This window comes from Lactuca virosa, chromosome 8, assembly GCF_052849685.1.
Source record: "Lactuca virosa cultivar CGN04683 chromosome 8, Lactuca_virosa_CGN04683_v6, whole genome shotgun sequence".
In the NCBI taxonomy this organism is placed as follows: Eukaryota; Viridiplantae; Streptophyta; class Magnoliopsida; order Asterales; family Asteraceae; genus Lactuca; species Lactuca virosa.
Genome location: NC_136433.1, coordinates 77,079,799 through 77,104,887, shown reverse-complemented (window position 1 = coordinate 77,104,887; position 25,089 = coordinate 77,079,799). Strand labels below are relative to the sequence as shown.

The window sequence follows — 25,089 nt, the reverse complement described above, 5'->3', positions numbered from 1 at the left end:
TTACCTCACAGTTTTGGCAGTCTCTACAAAAATCATTGGGAACTAGGCTTGACATGAGTACGGCCTACCACCCACAAACCGATGGACAGAGCGAACGAACCATTCAAACGTTGGAAGACATGTTAAGAGCTTGTGTGATAGACTTCGGTAAAGCATGGGATACCCATCAACCGCTTATCGAATTCTCCTACAATAACAGCTATCATACTAGCATCAAAGTGGCTCCATTCGAAGCTCTTTACGGTCGCAAATGCAGATCACCCCTGTGTTGGGCTGAGGTGGGGGATACACAGCTATCTAGAGGGCAAGTCTCTAATAGCACCCTCACTGGCCCTGAAATCATAAGGGAAACCACAGAAAAGATCGTTCAAATTCGAGAAAGACTGAAAGCGTCTCGCGATCGGCAAAAGAGTTACGCAGACAAACGACGCAAACCCTTGGAATTCCAGGTGGGTGATCGTGTACTACTAAAAGTTTCCCCTTGGAAAGGAATGAAACGATTCGGCAAACGCGGGAAACTAAATCCAAGGTACATCGGGCCATTCGAAATCCTTGCTAGGATTGGGCCAGTAGCATACAAACTTCGATTACCTCAGGAACTCGACAAAGTACATCCCACATTTCACGTGTCGAACCTAAAGAAGTGTTTGTCTGATGAGACACTCGTAATACCACTCGACGAAATCGAAGTTAACGAAAATCTCCACTTCGTGGAGGAACCAGTCGAAATCATGGATCGGGAAATCAAACGAACGAAACAAAGTCGTATTCCCATCGTGAAGGTCCGTTGGAACGCTAAACGAGGACCTGAATTCACCTGGGAACGCGAGGATCAGATGAAACAAAAGTATCCACATCTCTTCCCAAACTCTTGAAATCCCAGTCAAAATGAAAATTTCGGGACGAAATTCCTTCTAACGGGAGGATGATGTGACAACCATCAAATTTCGGTCAAGTCAAAGTCAAACAAAGTCAACAAGTCAAACCGGTCAACTCCAATAACCCTTGTATGTTAGGGTTTACGTTATGTAATCACTATACAATTCGCTATTTTAATGAGAAATCATCATTTGGAAAGTTCATGTGTTTGATTTTCCTTAGCCTTAACAGTGCTAAACAACGAACCAAAGCGATAAAACACTATTGCACAATCATCGGGATTGTGTACGACACTAAAACACGGTTTAACGGGGTTTACAAATATGACAATTGTAAAAATCTCATCATATTTACTATTTACTATTTACTATTTACTACCTACTATTTACTATTTACGTTTTAAAAATTACTATTATTAGTCAATTAGTATTAACCATCTTCTAGAAACATTTGTCATGATTACATCATTAATATGTCATATACACTAACTAGTTATATGGAGAATGTCAACATTTAACACTTATTATTAAAGAATTATATATGAATAGTAATTCTTACTAGTATAAATACAAGGCTTAAGTCACTCATTTTCTACACCATTCTCTCTCAATTTCAAGACTTCCAAGGTTAATCATCAAGCTTTCTTCCACTCTTGGTTCTCGATTCGTCAAGGCATCTACTAAGTGTTTTTGAGTTGAACACTTCTCTTCTCCAACATCCATCCTCTAAGAACACATAAGGTGAGTTCATACCCCTACATTTACATGTTTTTCTTAAGTTTTAAGGGGGGAATACAAGTAAAATCATCAAGAACACAATTAAACTTTTTCTATCAGATTACATCAGAAAAGATGAACTTCGATCACGGACTGTTTTGGTCAACTTAAATATTTTAGTTTTCAAAACTGTTCCAGGTGCAAGTAGTTCAAACTCTTAGCTTTAAAATGGCTACTTGCACATCTCCATATGATTTTTCTACAATTTATGGTGATGTTTACAAAACTGCCTATCATTTCAGAGGCAAACCCAGACCAGTCTGTGATTATGAACATTTTCACCTCTGTTACAGATCACTAAAAATCATGATAAAATTTATGAACAAACTAGACTCATATTCCAAACTCTCAGAATTTGCGGATTTGGATTTAGAGCTTTGATGATTTTTCTATAAATTTTCTAAGAACAGTAACAGAAACTGTATTCAACGAAAAGTTGCTGTCAATTTCATTTCACCTTGTAACATGTTGAGCAAGGTGTATATCTTTATGTGATTATATGTTATTGCAATATATGACATTTTATCTTAATATTTAGACACACATCAGTTTACAAATGGATTTGGACATATAAAATATAAAGAATAACAAGTGATTATAATCAAAGTACAACCGATACATTCAAACATTTAATAAACTATTTTGAATATAGTTTGCATACATTACTACGTACTACCCTTGGTTGATAAACTATAATAGGTATAGTTTATGATACATTACATAACACATACATTTAAAAAGGGTACATTTAAACAAAGGATATTTTCATTAAGCAAGGTACGGCCATACGGTACCAAGTTTTCATAACACGTAATTCCGTTAATGACTTTGTGAGACATTTACTTCAAATTACCATTAAGTCCTGTATTGTAACCAGAGTCTCCTTGAGGGAGAGCGTGATAGTTGTGTATAGATCTATATTGGGTTTGACAAACCCACACCTAAACTGCATGCAACAGTTAGACCGATAGGTCTGGGGTGACAAATGTCATAACATTTCCGACGCCTGAAGAACGTCGTTTTAGGCAACCTTGGTCATAGTATGGTTATAATAAACTCACATAAAGTATTAATAAACATTGGAATTTACGGGAACTTCATTAAAATTTAACGAGTTTATGTCGATTTAAACTTGCATTGTTTTACTATAAATATGACAAATTACTTGTACATTTCGGTCTTTGGGTTTTGAGACTACATTTACACATTAAGGAAAATATTGGATTTTCTAACACAAATACTACTTTTACAAACGAAAGGCTTTTAATAATACCAAACAAAAGCTTATGAACTCACCAACCTTTGTGTTGACACTTTTTCAAACAACTTGTATTCTCAGGAAATCATTAAACAGGTAACCAAGTGCTTTTGAGGATGGGGCGCTAAGGCGTCTACTATTTCATATTTTGTCAACATATTGTAATTGATTCGTAAACATGTAATTCATACAATGATGTCACTTTTTCAATTATATATATGTTGGTTGTGTTTGCTTCAATTACTATTACAATTGTTGTTATGATACTATACATGAAGTCATCCACCCCCGGACGTTTCCGCCATCCTTGGTTTGGGGGTGTGACAGATAGTACAAGCGAGCATCTGGGTCGAAGTTTATCCATTCCTTTTACTATATGTGGATAAAAGCGATATATGTGGGCCCCTCGATGATTTAGTGATGACACCCCTAAGTGCTTGGCCAAGCTTGGACTGATTTGAGTTGTTCAATTAGTCGGTCGTCATAAATCGGAAATCGGGAAACAACAGATGGACAGAGAGAATGATTAAAATCCATGTCTCAGTCCATATGATATCTAGAATGGAGGAATATATGATCCCTTATCTCATGGACACGTCATTGACTAGATCAGAGTTCGACAACGGCTTTTAAGAACTACGATTGCTAGTGTGGTTGGAGTCATGCTTGTAATAATAGTTATTAGACTTATCCAAGTGGGAGACTGTTGGATTAGGTGTCTAAGCCCATAACTATTGTTGGTATGTACTTGACCCGAGAGTAGCATGGTCCATTTGGGTTGCATGGAATCGGAACAATTTGGATAGACTTTTGTGAGAAGAGGATATTTATGATTTATTAATATATTATAAGTTCTAATATATTAATATTATTTGATTAGTATTGATCAAGAATTAGTTTGGAATTAATTTTGTGATCAAAAGAGACTAATTAAATAAATGGGGATTGATTTGGTAAATCATTCATTCTTATGAAGTGGACTTATGATCCGTAGTTCTTCATGTTGGGCTAAACCCATGTGGTGACCCATGGATACTCCATGGAGGTTAAAACCCATGGATCATGAGGAATATGGAAACTCATGAGTTACATGGTGTAAACCTAATGTGCACACTATATAAGAAGCCTCATAGTTCATGAAATGGGCACTAAGAAGTGACTAGTGATAGACACATGAGGGCTAGCCGATTTTGAGTGTAGATAATCTTCTCTCAAGTTATTCCAATTGTTGGTGGTGTTGTGTGAACCATTTGAGGTGCAACACATGGGGCATTAAGCTCTTGAAAGGTACAAGGAATCAAGCTACAACAATAGGTATGTCATTCAACTATATTTTGTATTGTATATACTCCATAATATGCTAGTTAGGATGATACCTTGGAAAATTGATATATGCATGTATAATAGAGAAAACATAGATCCAAGGTATATATGTTTGCATGCACACCATAGGAGTGTTAGAATGCTCAAAACCCATCAGCAACGATGAAGACCCTCACATTGAGGTTAAATCTGTAGGCCGCCGGGATCGTCTAGCATGGCCGCTGCTTTGCCAAGGAACGCCGCCACCTCCGATGTAAGTTGCTACTGATGACCGCCACTCCGAAGTGCCGTCGTCGTTATACGCCACCGTGAGGTGGGTGATTCTTTTTATTTTTCTGAGCAAAAATATGGGTGTGTTCTCGGTACTTCATCTCGTGTTGTGTTTGTAGATGTGTGCTGATGGAACCGAGATATCTTGTACGTGTGATGTTGGCCGAAGATCGAGGAAAGGAACCACCATGGCTGCCAGCCATGGTGGCCACCGTCTGCTACCACTTTCCGTCGCCACCAGCCACCGTGGATGGTGGTTGTGTGCGTGTTCTACCATGTGTTTAGGTGTGTGTTGATGTATTATGATTGTATGTATTGTTTCGCCGGATTCTGTAGGAAAAGAAACCACCACCACCGTGAGGTGGTGGCTGCCACCATGTGCCACCGCCGACCACCACAAGGGTGGTTGTGTGTGTGTTTTTATCTTAGTGTGTGTGTGTGTTTATTTCGGATTTCGTGTTGTAAATTGTAATCGGTATAAGAATAATAAAAGGAAAACTCATAACCACCACCGTAAGGTGGTGGCTGCCGCCACCAGCCGTCGTGTTGGGTGGTGGTGTGCTTTTGGTTGTGCTTAGTTGCTTTTGGGATGCTTGGACAAAAATGGACTAGAACCATAACCACCACCGTGAGCCGCCGTTGACCTCCACTACCCGTGGTGATAGTGGGTGGTGCCCGACTAATGAAACCCTGGTGGGCCTTATGAAACCCTAATGGGTCCAACGAAGCCCTAATTAACCTAAAAGCCCAATCATGCTACTAATGGGCTAATATTGGGTTGGAAACCGTAATGTCATGAAACCCTAATTTTGGGAATTTGATCGGGACCCGCACTGGAATCATTTAATAAACTTAAAATATTAATTAATAATCATTGGAAATTTAACCTAAGGCAATATTGGACTTAATGGATTAAGTCCTTAATGGGTTAAGTAGGAACACTTAACCGAAATCGTCATTTCATGTGAAAACCCTAATTTCACTTGGGCCTTGAGTTGGGCCTTTCTATTGGGCTTTGGTGATTGGGCTACTGATAGGCTATCCAAGAACAGGAAAATGGACTAAAATATTTGGATAGGCTTTAAGGTAAGGCCCATGTGAGGGTATGGGCCTAATTTGGAAAATTGGGCTATAGATGGGCCATAACTGGGCCTTGAGGATTATGAGAGGATGGACGAATTGAAATGCCAAATGTTTGCACTAGACTAAGTGGTTGGGACTTAGGGTAAGACTATGTAGAGGTCTGGGCCCAATTTGGAAAATTGGGCCATATGTTGGGCTTTGGTCCATTGGTTGGCTATTGGGCCTTTGGAGTATGAGTTGGACCTTGGGCTTGGAACCCAATTATTAATTAGGTGTTGTTTTGATGTTGACAGCTTGGGAATCTGTCAACCAGCTGGCGTTTTATCCACGGGACTTCAGCAATATGAGGTGAGTTTTCCTCACTATACTCAAGGGTCTAAGGCACCAAGGTCAGCCCTTGTTGTATTGTTATCATGATATGTTATATGTTCGAGTATCGTATGATCTGTTAGATCACTATCCTGGTGTAGCACCCGATTCCTCGTACGTATTTAAATTCAAGAAATATTGCAATTTACTCTGGGACTCGGCGAGTTGGGGGCCCAACTCGTCGAGTAGACTCGACTGTTGATCGGGATTTAAGTGACCTACTCGACGAGTCGGAAGACCGACTCGACGAGTAGGAGCTGTCTGGACAAAACCCTAATATTTAGGGTTTGCACCATATTTAAAAAACTTAACTCGTACCAAACCAGCCTCCATCGTCCCTCTCACTTACAGAAAACCCTAACTCGAAACCCTAGCCTTGTTTGAGTGCTCTCAAGCCATTTTTGTGCATTCTTGTGTGTGTTTCAAATTGGAGAATAGAAGGAAGCTTGGGAGTTCAAGTAGAAGCAAGGAGATACATAATTTTTACTTCATTCTCAGCTCATTTATAGTAAAAAGCTGGAACCTTGACCATTTATCTCTTATATTTTGTTTTGGGGTTATTTCTACCCTTTTAATGAGTATAGAGAAGCAAAAATCGAATTTGGTGGAGGTGCTTAGAGTTGCACTTCGGATCTAGGGCTATTGGGGGTCTTTATGGCATAAAGGCGCCAACTTTGTTGCCATAAACACCCCCATGCATCTTGTAGACCTCCTTTTATGGCTTTTTGAGCCAAAGTCCCCATGCATGTGGATCAAGTTTGAAGCTTTACGTATAAAATGGACCCTAGGAGGCCAGATCTATGGTTTTGACGCGTTAAGACCCATTAAAATCGACTGTATAGTGTTAGACAAAGAGGGACTCGGCGAGTCACTTGGGTGACTCGGCGAGTCACTTGGGTGACTCGGCGAGTCGGGACGCTTTTTTCCCCCAAAACATCTTCTGGAAATGGTTTAGATTGAGTGGAAGGAACACTCAGCCTGCTAGGGGTTTGTCTTGGACCTGGAAATCATAGGACTCAGCGAGTGTATGAACAGACTCGGCGAGTCCAAGGCAATCTCCCAACTCATGAAGATGGACTCGACGAGTTGTTCATACAACTCGGCGAGTCATAGACTGAACACGTTCGTATGAGGGAGATGAACTCGACGAGTTCAAAGGGAACTCGGCGAGTCGGTTGAAGATGGTCCTGATGCTATGGATGAAGGCGAACTCGTCGAGTTCTTGCTAGACTCGACGAGTAGAGTCGAGGGGTTGTATCATTTGAAAGAATAGGGACTCGACGAGTTGGTGGACCAACTCGGCAAGTCGAGTCAACTGGATGTTGACTTTGACCAGGGTGTTGACCTGGACTTTGAATTTGACCTAAGATGACCAGGAAGTGGTGATTAAGGAAGATTGTTTTGTGTAGGATCCGAGAGGGGTTGATTTCAGGCAGCAAGTTCAGTTCAGACGCTTTACGATATCGAGGTGAGTTACCTTCCAGTAGCGGTGGGTCTACGGCCACAATGCCGGCCCACCAGTAGGAGTTGTATGTTAGATGATTGTCTTTGTGATATTCATCTAGGTGTGCTACTACCTGAGATGTTTATGTGCTAGTATGATATGTTTTATGTGGTAGTGGTGGTAGGAGGGGAATAGTCCCCAAGCTCGGTTGTTAGGACCGATGGGTAGGTCAGACAGCCCGATATGTCTGACAGGGGTAGGTTAAGCACCCCGGTATGCTCAGCAGGGTAGGTCGGGCACCCAGATATGCTTGACAGTATGTTATTGTATGGTATGTGGTATGATGGGGGAACTCACTAAACTTCATGCTTACAGTTTTCAGTTTTGTTTCAGGTACCTCTTCAGCAAAGGGGAAGGAGCCTGAACGGTAGCGACACATCACAAGCACATCGGGATTCCGCATTTTGAGATCTATAGGATTGTACTCTGATTTTATTATTATCCAATGATATGTTTTTGAGACACGACATAATGGTTTTATGAATTAATATAATACTAGCAATGTTCTCACAAATGATTTTACATGTTACTTAATTAAAAATGAAATTTTTAGCCTTGAAAATTCGGATGTTACAAGTTGGTATCAGAGCCTTGGTTTGAGGGATTCAGACACACCTTCGGGGGTGTCTGGACTCAAATCGAGGGCTTGAAAGATTTTTACAACAAAATAGTTTTTCCAAAATTTAGAATAAAAAGGTTTTAAGAAAAAGAACAAGATGTGTGATGTGCGTGACCGGCCGAGCTCAAGTAAGTTTTCCCCAAGATACCCATACATGTTATGTTACGATATGATTATGAGAACTGCATGCTAGATTAGGGCTAAGGATCTAGGAAGGAAGCCTTATATGACTACTTTATATGTATGAGAACTGTTGGAATAGTGTCCAAGGTCATTAACTATTGCTAATATTTCTAATAATAGCAGGGTCCTTTTGGGTTGCCCTCAAGACCCAAATTGAGTAGAATAAATAAAGGAGAAATTGGTTTATTAATTATTATGGTTAATAATTAATTAGAAACTAATTGGAAATATATTTTGGGAATTAATTAACAGTTTAATTAATTAAAGGGTTGAATGTTCATTAATCGATAGTTGGTTAATCAGGAATGTTCCAGAACCTTATGGAATTAGGGTTGGATGAAAATCACTCCATCCCACATGGGAAAGGAGTGAAATTTCGTGGTTATGCTCCCATCCCACATGGGAAGGAGTACTAAACCTAAGGAGGCATCCAAGGCTATAAATAGGGCCTTAGGGATTTCATTCCTCCTTGCACCTTGGCTTGAAGTTTCGCCATCCCTTCTTCCTCCCCCTCTTAGGGACGATTTCTAACCCCTTTGGGTTTGTGAAATTGACCCTTCTCCTAGTTATTTTTATTCCACTCTTTGGTGTCATTGGGTGTGATACCATTAGAGGGATTCTGGTTTGGATCCTTTCATCCAAGCAACTTCATGGAGGTTCAAGATCTCAAGCATGGAGATCAAGGGCTACATAAGAGGTATGTTTTCTTACTTATGTTTTAGTTTTCTAGGGTTGATGTAATTAGCATGAAGCCATAGATCCATAGGTTGCATGTACACTTAGGTATATCGTTGTTTCGATTTTTCCGCTACCTAGTTTTAGAGTGTATTTGATGCGTAGAAAACCCAAAAGTGGTATCAGAGTCAGGTTCATGGTTATGTTCACCCTAGATCCATGTTTTCTGTAAAACTTTGTTTGAAATTGAATGGTAGAAGGATTATTGAAAAATTCGTAATTGATAATACCTTAGTCGCAGCTCACGACGTGAGAGCTTAGTGCTCACGACGTGAGCTCAGCAGAATTAGGGTTTTCAGATTTTTTCCATTTTTCAAATATGAAGCATTATCAAATATGGATAATTACCAAATTTTAAAATGTTTTAAATCTGGAAATTGATAAATATTATTTAAATGTTTTATTTGAATTTGAATATTTATTAATAGATAAATATTGTTTAAATATGTTTATTTGAATTTGAATATTTATGTGTTTATTTGAATTTGAATATTTATCTATTATTTAAATAGTGAATTTAAATATTTAATATTATTTATAAAAGAGATTTATAAATTTGAATATTACCCCCTTCTGATTTATTAATTGTTACATTGCGTCCTCGCAATTAATTAGAATTAATAATAGACAACTAAATTTAAAGAGCTTTAAATTTACCCCTTATATTTATATATATTAGAATTGTGTCTATTATATGTATAAGAAAGTTACAACATGCGCCCTTGCGTGTTTAAATATTGACATTGTCAGTCTTACATCGACTAGGCTCACCCGTTCTAATGTAGGGGTTTAAGGAGGTCTCTTTGATTCCTAATGAGGTCGGTTTTTAATATGCTTCGCGCTTACCACCCTCACCGCCCAATTGCATTTTGTGAATGGAGTTACCGAAAGGGTTTGATAGTTATAATGGTCAATCTAAAAGTATTTTAAATACAAGTATAAAACAAAATCCCGTTTTATTAATAGAATGTGAGTTTATATTATCCATGAAAATTGCAAATTCTCTTTATATTCTGTTGATGGAGCTCGTGTGGTTAACCGGCACATCAATATAGGGTATAGTTGAGAATGATATGGAACTCGCAAGAGTCGGGGACCATGCGATTTTGCAAGGTTAATTCTCAATTTATTTAATGTGAATTTTATGTTATCCATAAAAGTTGCACATTCTCTTTATAACTTGTTGATGGAGCTCGCGTGGTTAACCGGCACGTCAATTGGAGAGTATAAGTAGAGAATGATGTGGAACTCGCGAATCTCAAGCGTAACTTGAGCCGGGGACCATGCGGTTTTGTATGGTCGATTCACCATCTGTTCAATGATCCGCGGCGGATCTGTCATTGAATTTGAGATGAACATAATTCGAGATTAACATGCCATTGATAGTCAATGAATCTCAAAGATCTAGGAATTTCGTGGTGATCGAAATTGGCAAAAGGCTTTGCCTACCTAAATAACTTTATGGTGTGTTTACGGCATCCCTTTACACATCATGGAGCCAAATATGGATCCTAGCCTTATAAAATAATTTTATTTAGGGTGATTATTTTCTAAGGATAAGTAAAACAAACTATAATGGAATTTGTTATTGAATGATGTCTATAACCTTATCCACTAAAATCTACTGCTATAAAACCTTTGAAAGGATTAGCTATGAGGATGATCAATCTTGTCAAATTCGTAGTTTGGGAGTAGTTCTCATAAACGAAAAGAAAGATCATGCCTTTGTTAAAGCTATTCCTTGGTTACTTCAAACATTGCATTCTAAAGTGTTAGAAAGAGCAATTGTCAAATGTACGTTGTAAAATGACATATTGAAGTAAAATGGAATTTCCTTGAGTTAGGAGTTGACTAGGATTAATCGACTAGCTGACATGTACATATAATCAATTCATTTTGATTTTGATATGAACAACTTGGAATGACCATGAAGGAGTTGTGGAGCATGTTAAAGTTTCCTTTTGGAATTAACATGGCAGTCACAGAAACTCAAACTTCAAAACACTCCCATATTTTACTATCATTAATAGAAGTGTCAAGAAGAAGAAAGCCAATTGCACACGGTTTAAAAGGCGATTAGTGTGGGTATACCTAATCTAGGCCCTAATACCTAGGACAAAGGAAGGCTTATTCTAAGACATGTTCTGATAGTTGCTCGTTTCCATAACAAGAAAAGGACTAAGAAATCAAACTTGCCCAAATGTATAATTGAGGTGAAAGGACTGGAACATGAAGAAGTTAAATTTGATCATGGATCACGAGCCCGTGCTACTTTCCATTGGATCAAAAGACAACTAGTTCTTTCATGTTTGTTATTCAAAAAAATATATGAATTTATAATGCAATCAAAACATTACTTCTAAACCTTGAGTATTTTACTGAGGATTAGTACTGACATTTGCAAGAATGTGCAGTTACTAAAATGAAGTAAGAAGACTAGAACATGGAGAAGATAATTTGATCATGAATGCCAAGCCCTTGCTACATTCATGGGATCAAATGACAATTCTCCTCAAGAGTTTAGTCTATGGTAATATAACTAAAAAAAATTTATACTATAATTCATGAGATAGTTCTGACTTATTTAAATGTAGAGCATTCTAACATGTTAAAAGAAAGTCATGAAATCTATGAAGCTAGTATAGTAGTAATCGTTCAAAATTGATTCGAACATTTAAATAAGGTGTATTATTGTGAATATCTGTTGATGTTAGTTCAACTAATGGATCGTTCAGAATGACCACAATATGTACTGATTCAAATACATCCAAAGTTTTGGGTGAAATGTATTTGTGGAATCATAGTCTTGGATACATAAACGAGAAATGCATTACCAAGTATCCAGTTGGATCGGATTTTGGATATCATTTGACCTCGAGTCTCATGATAAATGCAAATCTTGTTTATCAAGATAGATGATGAATGTTTCACTGGTTGATGTGAGTATCTGTTGGAATTAGTTTACACTAATGGACCGTTCAGATTAATCGCAATACATGGTGATACCAACTTCGTATGAATGTGAGTCTGAAACCTTTCAGGTGTTCAGAGCTCTCATAAAGTGAAGTTGAGAATCAATTGGGCAATAGGATGAGACACTCATAGTGAGAATCTCAGTGCAAACTTTATCGATCATCTAAGTAATTGTGAAAGAGTTTCATGATCTGTCTCCTCCCAAAACACTGCCACTAGGAAGTGTTAGTTGGATAGAGAAACAAATCGTTCATTGATTTTGTACTAGATGAGTCGCACTGTATTTGCTAACAAATCGTGGATTGTACCATGAATAGTGTTACAAGAAGTCCTTTGGTCTTGTGCCAACTAAGTAGGTTCCTGAAACACTCTATGATATGTGAAGTGGGATTCTATCCTCACTTCCATATATGTAAGTCTACGATTATGAGGCTTACGCTCGTCGTTGAAGCGCTCGAAAATCTGGGACATTGAATAGAGATGTGTTATCTTGTTGGAGAACCTATCAATCATTTTGGATAATTGTTTAACAATCCTTATGAGAACAAAATGTATGTTGCTCGAAGGGCAGTCTTCCGAGAGAGGGAGCTGATTTCCAAAAGGGCTAGTGGGAGCCACATTGATCTTGATAAGATTCGAGATCCAACCAACGAAGAGCCTAAAGTTGGACATAACATTCAATTTGGAATTGAAAGAGCTATTAAGGAAACTGACATATTTCCATTTTTCCTTATAGATCTGATAGAAGACGTCATGGACCTAGTTATATAAGAGTTTATATTGCTAAGGTATTTGAGTCACTGGTAGATAGCAATCAGAGTGTACCAGCTATCGGAAGCTATGGTAGGCCCTAAAGGCAACAATATAGAAAGAGGAATTGGAAAGCGAGATTCAATCCATGTATTTTGAAACTTGGTAGATCAAGCACTTGACCTTAACCATTAGGTATAAGTGGATCTTCAAGAAGAGACAGATATGGATAGGAACAAACACATAATCAAACCAAGAAAGGTTGTGAAGGATGTGTAAGCTTAACAAGTTCATTTATGGACCGAAATAAGCATGTCGCAAGATAGATCATTATTTCAGTAAGAAATTTCAAAGAGTTTGAATTTCGAGAAATAAAGATAAGCCATATATATATGTCAAAGCTAGTGGGAGTAATTGGATTCTTTGTTTCAATGAGAAATTTTAAGGAGTTTGAATTTCGAGAAACATAGATAAGCCATATATATGTCAGTGCTAGTGGGAGCACTGTAGTCACCCTTGTATTGTACATAGATAGTGTACGATTCATAAGAAAACATATTCTAACTTAGCAAGTGTAAAAGCTTGGCTTGGTATGAGAACTGTTTCGCTATGACATACATGGGAGATACAAAACACGTACATAATAAGGATCTATGGAGATAGATCAAAGTGATTCATTGGATTAAGCCAAAGTACATTGAATGTTGAGAAAACTCAACATGCAGATTTCAAAAAGGAGTTTAGGCTGGCATGACATTGAGCAATACTAATGTCCTAGTTCTACTATTGAGCTAATGCAAATGAGTCGTGTCCCACATGCTTCTGCTATGGGATCGATCATAAATGCCATGACATGTACTTGATCTAATGACTCGTATGCCTTGAGCATGACAATTTTGATTAGATCAATTTGGCAAGAATCAATGAATCAAGATCAAGAACATTCTTAAGTGACCTTGGAGGATAGAAGAGATGATCTTGATAGTATGGAAGAGATCATTATAAGAGTGACATTGATGCTAAGTTCCACACTAATAAAGGCAATTCCGTTCGCAGTCGGAATTCGTGCTTTTACTGAATGGTGATATATTAGCTTGAAAGAGTACCAGGTAATACACCATAGTGGATTTAACATACTTAGAGTATATTGCAGTTGGTTAGTGGACAATGTGACTGAAAGCGATTCATTAGTGACATCTTTGTTGAAATTCAATCATTGATGGTCCTTATGAAGTTTCTTGTGACTTTGGGTGAACTTACCTCGAGTATGGATCCCAAGTCACACGAGCTCACATGAAACATACTCAGTAAGTACCAACACATTTGATAGTGAGTCAAATGTAAAGACATCATAGTCAATGATTCATATCGAAAGATAATCTTGTCGACCCATTCCATAAGCCGATGTCATTGACCATGTCTGACAGTCAGAAAAAGTCGAGAGGCATTAGATTTGCAAATGAATTGGCTTAAACACTCTTAGTTTGGTTTGTTTTAAAACCCGAGAACTTTAAGCAGTATAAGTTTTAATTTGAATTGGCGATTATTAAGTGGTGATCTTAATATATGATGGATTTCGGTCATTTCAATTAGCCTATCACTGTGTTCTCACTTTTGCATGTTTGGAACCCACTTCCCGAGTATTAATTTACTCAAACGTCCACAGTCGGTCATACTCTTGGAAGTAAGTAGTGATTCAAGACTGTCATGAGTATTAGTGGATTGTCCATATCGATTGGACATAGCAAAGAGATTGAGCTAACACTCATGAGTGCTTAATAGAGATTTAAGTATTGGACCAACCCACGCTTAGAGATTACTTCATGGATTCAGTCACGAGTAATTCTAAGACGATAATATCTTCTATTCTTCAAACCTACATGCATGCGGGGTTTTGCTCTATGATTCTGTTATGCATTGGTCTACTCCAACGCTAACCGTAACTGGTAGTTATAAAGGGTATGTCCATGTGTGACATGATGAAATAGACAAAAACTATGTAGTCAAAGTTTATTCGTTCCTTCTGCCTTAATAGGAGAAACGATATCTATGGGCCCCTCGATGATTTGGTGCTGACATCTAAAGTGCTTGGCCGAGCCCTGACTGGAATTGATGTGTTCAATTTAGTAGTCAGATGCAGTCGTCACAAATCTATATCGGGAAACATAATCTTGAATTCTTGAGATTAACCATTATCCATGTCTCGAATTCATACAGATATCATAGAACGAAGGGATAGTTGATCACTTATCTAAGGGCTGAATATTGACTAGATCAAGAGTTCGGTAGTTGCATTGGATGGCTAACTCTCTGTTGATTATTGGAGAAATATTAGTCCTCGTATAGTTGATGACTTATCCAAGTGGGAGACTGTTGGAATAGTGTCCAAGGTCATTAACTATTGCTAATATTTCTAATAATAGCAGGGTCCTTTTGGGTTGCCCTCAAGACCCAAATTGAGTAGAATAAATAAAGGAGAAATTGGTTTATTAATTATTATGGTTAATAATTAATTAGAAACTAATTGGAAATATATTTTGGGAATTAATTAACAGTTTAATTAATTAAAGGGTTGAATGTTCATTAATCGATAGTTGGTTAATCAGGAATGTTCCAGAACCTTATGGAATTAGGGTTGGATGAAAATCACTCCATCCCACATGGGAAAGGAGTGAAATTTCGTGGTTATGCTCCCATCCCACATGGGAAGGAGTACTAAACCTAAGGAGGCATCCAAGGCTATAAATAGGGCCTTAGGGATTTCATTCCTCCTTGCACCTTGGCTTGAAGTTTCGCCATCCCTTTTTCCTCCCCCTCTTAGGGACGATTTCTAACCCCTTTGGGTTTGTGAAATTGACCCTTCTCCTAGTTATTTTTATTCCACTCTTTGGTGTCATTGGGTGTGATACCATTAGAGGGATTCTGGTTTGGATCCTTTCATCCAAGCAACTTCATGGAGGTTCAAGATCTCAAGCATGGAGATCAAGGGCTACATAAGAGGTATGTTTTCTTACTTATGTTTTAGTTTTCTAGGGTTGATGTAATTAGCATGAAGCCATAGATCCATAGGTTGCATGTACACTTAGGTATATCGTTGTTTCGATTTTTCCGCTACCTAGTTTTAGAGTGTATTTGATGCGTAGAAAACCAAACAAGAACTGCATGCTAGATTAGGGCTAAAGGATCTAGGAAGATGCCTTATGTGCCTGTTACATGTGCTTATTGGATTATATGTTAGAGCTGATTGGTCAATAGTGTGATGGCGTGAATAAGATATGTTTGGTATGGTTACTCAATGCTCGAATGCTGCTAGCTTCGTGCTTTTAGGAGTTCTAGTTATTTTTAGCTAACTAGTCAACGAATACGTTAAGTTCCATATTGCGAGGACTACATAATTTCAGAAGGTTAGGTCTAGCCCTATTGCGCAGCTCTTGTTTGAGTCTAACCGTTGTAGGGTAGGACCTCTCATTCAAAGAATTATCTGATCTTAGTGATATGTAATTGTATTCGCGAGCTAGTTAGGTAAGGGTAGCAGGAATTCCTTATGCAGCTGATGGCGGAGGGTAGGCCGGAGAGTTACCCTAGGGTAAGCCTGAGATGGGATTAGCAAAGAGAGCAGTAGTAGTAGAAGGGACTTGGTGAAGTCGAAGCAATCCTTGAGGAAAGTACGGATAGATGTGGAAGGTAGTATGGGCCCGTACTACTGAAAGCAAAGGATCTGTACTCGAGTCAAGGAGGGCCGAGATGGAACTAGGAAACTTGTAGAGTGTATGAAACCTCCCGAGGTTTATGTATCATTCTGACGATTATGTGTTATGTTTCAGAATAGTGATGATCACACGTCATAGAGGGGGAGGTTCAGGATTAGGATCCGGTTCAGGATCGGGTTCGGGTGTAGGTTCTGAGTCAGTGGACGAGGGACTACGCGATTTCATCGCGTCCGAGATTATGAGAGGCATCCTTGAGTCGACCCCGATGATTTTCGGGTCGATCAAGGAAGGGATCATAGAGCTGATGGAGGATTGCCTCAGGGAATTCAGGAGCGATATGGCATTTAGTCAGTCAGGATCATGCACACTGTCCTTCAAGGACTTCAGGGACAGTGGTGCGTCGGATTTCCATGGGGTAAAGGACCCCATTGCTGCCAGACGATGGATTGCAGACATGGAATCTGCACAGCTGACGAGCTTCTGCCCTGAGGGGTTGAAGGTTCGTTATGCTGCGGGATGTTTGAGGGACAGGGCTAGGGATTGGTGGGAGTCGTTTGGTGACTCTCTGGGAGCCTCGGCTATTGAGGCTATGACTTGGCCGAATTTCGTAGCCCGGTTCAGGTCTGAGTTCGCGCCAGCTGTGGAGCTTCAGCAGCTAGCCAGGGAGTTTCTCGATATGAGGCAGACGACTGAGTCAGTGGCGGAGATTACCGCCAAGTTTCAGGAGAGGGCATTGTTGGTGCCCCAGTATGCGGGGGATAGGAGATGTGGAAAACCCGCTATCATGATATGTTACAAGCTGATATCTGGGAGCATGTCAGCTACTCAGCTTGCCTGACCCTGGATTCTATGATCGCCAGGGCGAGGGAGAGGGAGATTGATTTGGAGCACATCCGGAAGAGGAAGGTAGAGGAGGGTCAGGTGACTGGGGTTTCGGGGAAGAAACCCAAGGGATCCGACGTTAGGTCGAAGGGCCATCAGGGCCGGAGCCGCTGCGGGAAGTGCGGCAAGCCGCACGAGGGGGTGCGTAGACTAGGGTCATCAGGCTGCAATAAGTGCGGCAAGGTTGGGCACTTTGGCAAGAATTGTACTGCCACCACTCCCACATTCCAGACATCAGACCTGATTTGCTTTCATTGCAATCAGAAGGGCCATAAAAAGGCCGATTTCCTGAGATTGACAGCAGCAGCGCCAGTGGTGGCGCCAGCTCCAGTGACCCTGCGGATTACTGATGACCGGCAGGGCAAGACAGAGGCTCCAGTGGTGAGGAGCCGAGCCTTCCAGTTGACTACCGAGGAGGCACACGCAACACCCGTGTGGTGACGGGTATGATTTCTTCTCCCTAGCTTTTATTTTATGTTGCTTATGATATTGATGTACCATATGATATGTCTTGTTTAGGATCGTTCCATATGAACGGTATCCCAGTTTAGGTGTTGTTTGATTCGGGTGCTACCCGGTCATTTGTCTCTCTTGCGCTTAGCAAGAGGTTCCCTGAGTCTTCGGGCATGTTGGATTGCCCTCTAGAGGTCGAGATTACGGATGATTGATCAGTGCGAGCGTCAGAGGTTTTCAGGGACTGTGTTTTGAGGTTGTTCGAGGAGCGTTATTTGGTAGACTTGGTTCACATTCCATTGTGTGGGAACAAGGTGATTATAGGCATGGATTGGTTGAGCCCCAACGGGGCAGTGATCGACTGCGCGCAGCAGTTGGTTCAGATCAGAACCCCGAGTGGGGGAGAGCTGGTGATTCAGGGCGAGAGGCCACAACGCGAACCAGCACTATGTTCACCAGCGAGGGCTAGGCGCTATCTTCAGCAGGGCTGTGATGGGTATGTCGCCTATGTTATGGATACCGGGAGACGGGTAAGACGACGGTGACAGATGTGCTCGTGGTGCGAGGTTTTGCGGATGTATTCCCAGAGGAGCTGCCTGGGATACCTCCGGAGCGACAGGTGGAGTTCAGGATCGACCTAGTCCCTGGTGCGGCTCCGATAGCCAATGCACCATGTCGGTTGGCTCCTCCCGAGATGCAGGAGTTGTCTACGCAGCTGCAGGAGCTGTTAGACAACGGATTTATCAGGCCGAGTAGTTCGCCTTGGGGAGCCCCGATCCTGTTTGTCAAGAAGAAGGACAGGTTGCATCGCATGTGCATATATTACCGGGAGCTGAACAAGGTAACGGTGAAGAACCATTACCCACTCCCGAGGATAGATGATTTGTTCGACCAGCTTCAGGGAGCATCTTGGTTTTCCAAGATAGACTTGCGGTCATGATACCACCAGATGAGGGTCAGAGAGGAGGATGTATAGAACACTGCTTTTCGAACTTGGTATGGCCATTACGAGTTCGTGGTGATACCCTTCGGGATCACCAACGCCCCTACCGCATTCATGGATCTAATGGACCGCGTGTGTAGGCCGATGTTGGATCGGTCCGTGAGAGTTTTCATTGACGACATCTTGGTTTATTCCAAGACATAGGAGCAGCATGAGGAGCACTTGCGAGAGGTGTTAGATACCCTGAGAAGGAAGAGTTTGTATGCCAAGTTCTCCAAGTGCGAGTTCTGGTTGTGCGAGGTGCAGTTTCTTGGGCACCTTGTCAACCAGAACGGGATATTGGTTGACCCGTCCAAAGTGGAGGCCGTGATGAGATGGGAGGTTTCGAAGTCTCCATCTGAGATTCGGAGTTTCCTCGGACTGGCAGGCTATTATCGGAGATTCATTCAGGACTTCTCCAAGAGAGTCGTACCCTTGACCCGGCTGACGAAGAAAGCCGTTGTTTTTCGCTGGGGGCCTGAGCAGCAGGCAGCGTTTGAGACGTTGAGACAGAGACTGTGCGAGGCGCCGATCCTCGCCCTACTCGAAGGAGTGGAGGATTTTGTGGTATATTTTGATGCGTCCATCTCTGGGTTGGGCGCGGTATTGATGCAGAGGGGGCACATTATCACTTACGCTTTGAGGCAGCTGAAGCCTCACGAAGCGAACTACCCGACGCATGATTTGGAGTTAGGGGCGGTCGTCTTCGCCCTCAAGATTTGGCGACACTACCTCTATGGGGTCCGTTGTACCATCTACACGGACCACAAGAGTTTGAGGTACCTAATGGATCAGCCAAATCTGAACATGAGGCAGCGTCGGTGGTTAGATTTGGTGAAGGATTACGATTGTGAGATCCTCTGCCACTCGGGGAAGGCCAATGTCGTGGCCGATGCGCTTAGCCGCAAGGCAGCGCCGATTAGAGACATCTGCATGAGGATGACGGTGGTGACTTCTCTTTTGGAGCAGATCCGAGAGGCCCAACAGGAGGCTATGAAGCAGGAACATCGGAAGAGCGAGCATATTGTGGGACAGGTTCCTCCTTCGACTATGATAGCTGTGGGTTATTGACGCTACATTGCAGGGTGTGGGTTCCATACCATGGGGGTGTGCACCAGGTTCTGATGGAGGAGGCGCACAAATCCCGATTTTCCAATCATCCCGGGGCGACGAAGATGTACAGAGATCTTCGTCCCGATTATTAGTGGCCCTGCATGAAGCGGGATGTAGCGTGGTATGTTGAGAGATGCCTGACCTGTAGGAAGGTCAAGGCCGAGCACCAGAGGCCTCACGGCAAGATGCAGCCGTTGGATATCCCTATGTGGAAATGGGAAGATATTACCATGGATTTCATCACAAAGCCTCCCAGGACCGCACGGGGAGTGGATTCGATTTGGTTCATCGTGGATCGGTTGACCAAGAGTGCCCATTTCATACTGATCCAGGAGAGCATCTCGGTCGAGAAGCTGGCCGATATCTACATCCGAGAGGTAGTAGCTCGACACGGAGTGCCAGTTTCCGTGATTTCAGACAGAGAGGTACGGTTCACTTCCAAATTTTGGAAGAAGTTCCATGACGAGTTGGGTACTAGTCTGCACTTTAGCACCGCTTTTCACCCGCAGACGGATGGTCAGAGTGAGAGGACTATCCAAACTTTGGAGGATATGATGCGGGCATGTGTTCTAGACTTCGGTGGTAGCTGGGATACTTACGTTCCTTTGGCCGAGTTTTCCTATAATAACAACTATCATGCGAGTATCGACCGTCCTCCCTTTGAGATGTTGTATGGGAGGAAGTGCAGGATCCCGATATGTTGGGGTGAAGTCGGACATAGGGTCAGGGGGAGCACAGAAGTGGTGCTCAAGACGACAGAGAGGATTTAGCAGGTTAGGAGCAGGCTTCAGACTGCTCAGAGTCGGCAGAAAAGTTATGCCGACAAGCGCCGTTCTGACTTGGAGTTCCAGGTCGAGGATATGGTCCTACTGAAGGTGTCGCCTTGGAAAGGCGTCATTCGATTCAGGAAGCGGGGCAAGTTGGGCCCCAGGTATATTGGACCTTTCAGGGTTGTCGCCCGGGTGGGCAAGGTGGCGTATAGGCTGGACCTGCCAGCCGAACTCAGTCAGATCCATAGCACGTTTCACATCTCCCAGTTCCGAAAGTGCCTGGTGGACGACCCGACAATGGTGCCCTTGGAGGATATTCAGGTGGATGATAGCCTGAACTACATCGAGCAGCCAGTGGCGATCCTCGACAGGAAGTCGAAGGATCTGAGGAACAAGAGGGTGGATCTGGTGAAGGTGCAATGGCAGCACCGCAAGGGGTCGGAATGGACTTGGGAGCCGGAGGAAGAGATGAGGGAGCACTAACCAGAGCTTTTTCCAAATTCAGCAGCAGACTTCAAGGACGAAGTCTAAAATAAGTGGGGGAGATTTGTAGCACCCGATTCCTAGTACGTATTTAAATTCAAGAAATATTGCAATTTACTTTGGGACTCGGCGAGTTGGAGGCCCAACTCGTCGAGTAGACTCGACTGTTGATCGGGATTTAACTGACCTACTCGACGAGTCGAAAGACCGACTCGACGAGTAGGATTTGTCTGGACAAAACCCTAATATTTAGGGTTTGCACCCTATTTAAACAACTTAACTCATCCCAAACCAGCCTCCATCGTCCCTCTCACTTCCAGAAAACCCTAACTCGAAACCCTAGCATTGTTTGAGTGCTCTCACGCCATTTTTGTGCATTCTTGTGTGTGTTTGAAGTTGGAGAAGAGAAGGAAGCTTGGGAGTTCAAGTAGAAGCAAGGAGATCCAGAAGTTTTACTTCATTCTCAGCTCATTTAAGCTAAAAATTTGGAACCTTGACCATTTATCTCTTAGATTTTTTTTGGGGTTATTTCTAACCTTTTAATCAGTATAGAGAAGCAAAAATCGAATTTGGTGGATGTGCTTAGAGTTGCACTTCGGATCTAGGGCTATTGGGGGTCTTTATGGCATAAAGGTGCCAACTTTGTTGCTATAAACACCCCATGTATCTTGTAGACCTCCTTTTATGGATTTTTGAGCCAAAGGCCCCATGCATGTGCATCAAGTTTGAAGCTTTACGTATAAAATGGACCCTAGGAGGCCAGATCTATGGTTTTGACGCGTTAAGACCCATTATAATCGACTGTATAGTGTTAGACAAAGAGGGACTCGGCAAGTCGGGACGCTTTTTTCCCCCAAAACGTCTTCTGGAAATGGTTTAGATTGAGTGGAAGGAACACTCAGCCTGCTAGGGGTTTGTCTTGGACCTGAAAATCATAGGACTCGGCGAGTGTATGAACAGACTCGGCGAGTCCAAGGCAATCTCCCAACTCATGAAGATGGACTCAATGAGTTGTTCATACAATTCGGTGAGTCATAGACTGAACACGTTCGTATGAGGGAGATGAACTCGACGAGTTCAAAGGGAACTCGACGAATCGGTTGAAGATGGTCCCGATGCTATGGATGAAGGCGAACTTGTCGAGTTCTTGCTAGACTCGACGAGTAGAGTCGAGGGGTTGTATCATTTGAAAGAATAGGGACTCGATGAGTTGGTGGACCAACTTGGCGAGTCGAGTCAACTGGATGTTGACTTTGACCAAGGTGTTGAACTTGAATTTGACTTTGACCTAAGATGACCAGGAAGTTGTGATTAAGGAAGATTGTTTTATGTAGGATCCGAGAGGGGTTGATTTCTGGCAGCAAGTTCAGTTCAGACGCTTTACGACATCGAGGTGAGTTACCTTCCAGTAGCGGTGGGTCTACGGCCACAATGCCGACCCACCAGTAGGAGTTGTATGTTAGATGATTGTCTTTGTGATATTCATCTAGGTGTGCTACTACATGAGATGTTTATGTGCTAGTATGATATGTTTTATGTGGTAGTGGTAGTAGGAGGGAATAGTGCCGAAGTTCGGTTGTTAGGACCGAGGGGTAGGTCGGACACCCCGGTATATCTGACAGGGGTAGGTTGAGCACCCCGGTATGCTCAGCAGGGTAGGAAGGGCATCGAGATATGCCTGACAATATGTTATTGTATGGTATGTGGTATGATGGGGGAACTCACTAAGCTTCATGCTTACAGTTTCCAGTTTTGTTCCGGGTACCTCTTCAGCAAAGGGGAAGGAGCCGGCACGGTAGCGACACATCACACGCACATCGGGATTTCGCATTTTGAGATCAATGGGATTGTACTCTTATTTTATTATTATCCAATGATATGTTTTTGAGACACGACATAATGGTTTTATGAATTAATATAATACTAGCAATGTTTTGACAAATGATTTTGCATGTTACTTAATTAAAAATGAAATTTTTAGCCTTGAAAATTGGGATGTTACACCTGGTAGATAGGATGATATTATGCTATTATGATCTGTTAGATCGGTATCCTGGTAGATAGGATGTTATTATGCTGTTGAGATCTGTTAGATCGATTTGTCTGTCTATAGACTGTTGTGTAATTTTCTGTTATATGTGTACATGTTTGATTAGTGGTTGAGGCTTATCTGCTTTGTGTGAGAGCCAACAGACCTGGGCATTCCAACCCGATGGTTGTAGGCCGTGATTATTCCATCCTGAGGATGATTGGACTCGTAGTATGTGGGCATTCCAACCCGATGGTTGTGGGTCGTGAGTATTCTATCCCGAGGATGATTGGACTCGTATTATGTGGGCATTACAACCCGATGGTTGTGGGCCGAGGGTATACCATCCCGAGGATTACTGGACCCAAATTATGTTGGCATTCCAACCCGATGGTTGAGGGCCTGGGGTATTCCAACCCGATGGTTGATTGGACCCATAGTATGCTGTTTGTGATAATATGCGTATTGTTGTGTGTATGGGTATTTTGGGGGAACTCACTAAGCTTTGTGCTTACGGTTTTATTTGATTGTTTCAGGTGCTTCAGATGTCTTGGCAAGGCTAAGGGGTGGCCGTACACATCCTCGTGTTTTGGACTTATGGTTTCTAGGATACTCTGATATTAAATTATTTTGAAAACATTTTGTAATAACTAATGGCTTTTGGATGTTTGAAAAAGTTTTAAATTGGCTTGATTTTTATGGGTGTTACAGACACCTGTCGCCGCTAATGCTCGAAAATATGGACCACAAAAAAGATCCCTCCAAGGCGTCACCATTAATAATCAAAAGTCGTTGATATTGCTTTGGCATCGTTGGTAATAGGTGTCGCCGGTAAAATTCATCGCATATAAACACCTTTCCATCTTTCTTTCTTCCCTTTTCTACTTCCATTTTATCTCGATTTTGTCATCCCTCTTATGCTTTCGGTGATCTACAACGCCTGCTTTCCATCGGTTTGACTTAGGATTTTTTCCGGTTCCATCCCCTTCAACCGCGACGCCTTTCCATCACCAACGACGTATCTTCTCTGACGATTAAGGTGTAATTCCTTCCTAATTTCTCTTTCTCTTTCTTATGTAATGTTGATTTCAACCTTGTAGTTGAGTTAATTGCAAAAAACATTGATTTTAGTTTTTTTCAGTTGTTGTTGTCACTGGACCAACTAACACTACCACACCACCTTGTTTATTTTCCGGCCACCATTGTTGATTTCCGGCCACCAAAGGTTCCTTTCTCCTTTAATTTCGAGATTATTTGAAATTTGTGTATTTGTGTCTATTATGTGAAATTATCCATGTGTGTGTATATATTTAGTATATATCTATGTGTATTTGCATGGAATATGTATGTGATTGTATGTATAATGTGTATATGTATATATGAAAACATGAATTTGGAATATTTTATCTGTGTATAGTGTATGTATATGTATGTATATGTGTCACAACTGGTGTTTTTACTAGGAAATTATGTGATCATCTAAACGTCATCTATGATAATACTTGTAACTTTAACTTGATATCATACACTATGTTCATTCTATGGCCACAAACTTAATCAAGATTTACAAGTGAAGTTCAAAACTCTACACAAAGTATCCAAAAGGTCAATTGGGGAATTGAAAACTCTAGAGACCCTGGTTCAAGTTCATTATGGACTAGGATTTCCTTATTGGACCTAATGGACCAATAAGCATTCAATTCAACTACATTGGGCTTAGAAACCCTATTTGGATTCTAAATGAACCCAATTCATAAATCTATAACATTTTTGACCATTCAATTACATGGTAATATCTATAACCTGGAGGGAGAGCGAGAGTTTGTATATAGATCTATACGGGGGTGACTCCCCCACACCTGAGCTATTCGCTACAGTTAGACTAGGCCAGTCTAGGGTGACAAAACCTTGAACGAAAATCCGACATTTGGAAAAATGTCAAGAC

General features: G+C 41.4%; 1 protein-coding gene across 1 annotated transcript in view; it reads right to left on the bottom strand.

Moving 5' to 3' along the window:
• Positions 1-1,459: 1,459 nt before the first annotated feature.
• LOC145132827 (protein PLANT CADMIUM RESISTANCE 2-like) overlaps positions 1,460-25,089 on the bottom strand; it is a 54,908-nt gene continuing 31,278 nt past the window's right edge. The window contains exon 4 of the mRNA XM_079067755.1: positions 1,460-1,633. Coding sequence (XP_078923881.1) covers positions 1,626-1,633 — 8 coding nt within the window. The 3' untranslated portion in view covers positions 1,460-1,625. The remainder of the gene's footprint in view (positions 1,634-25,089) is intronic.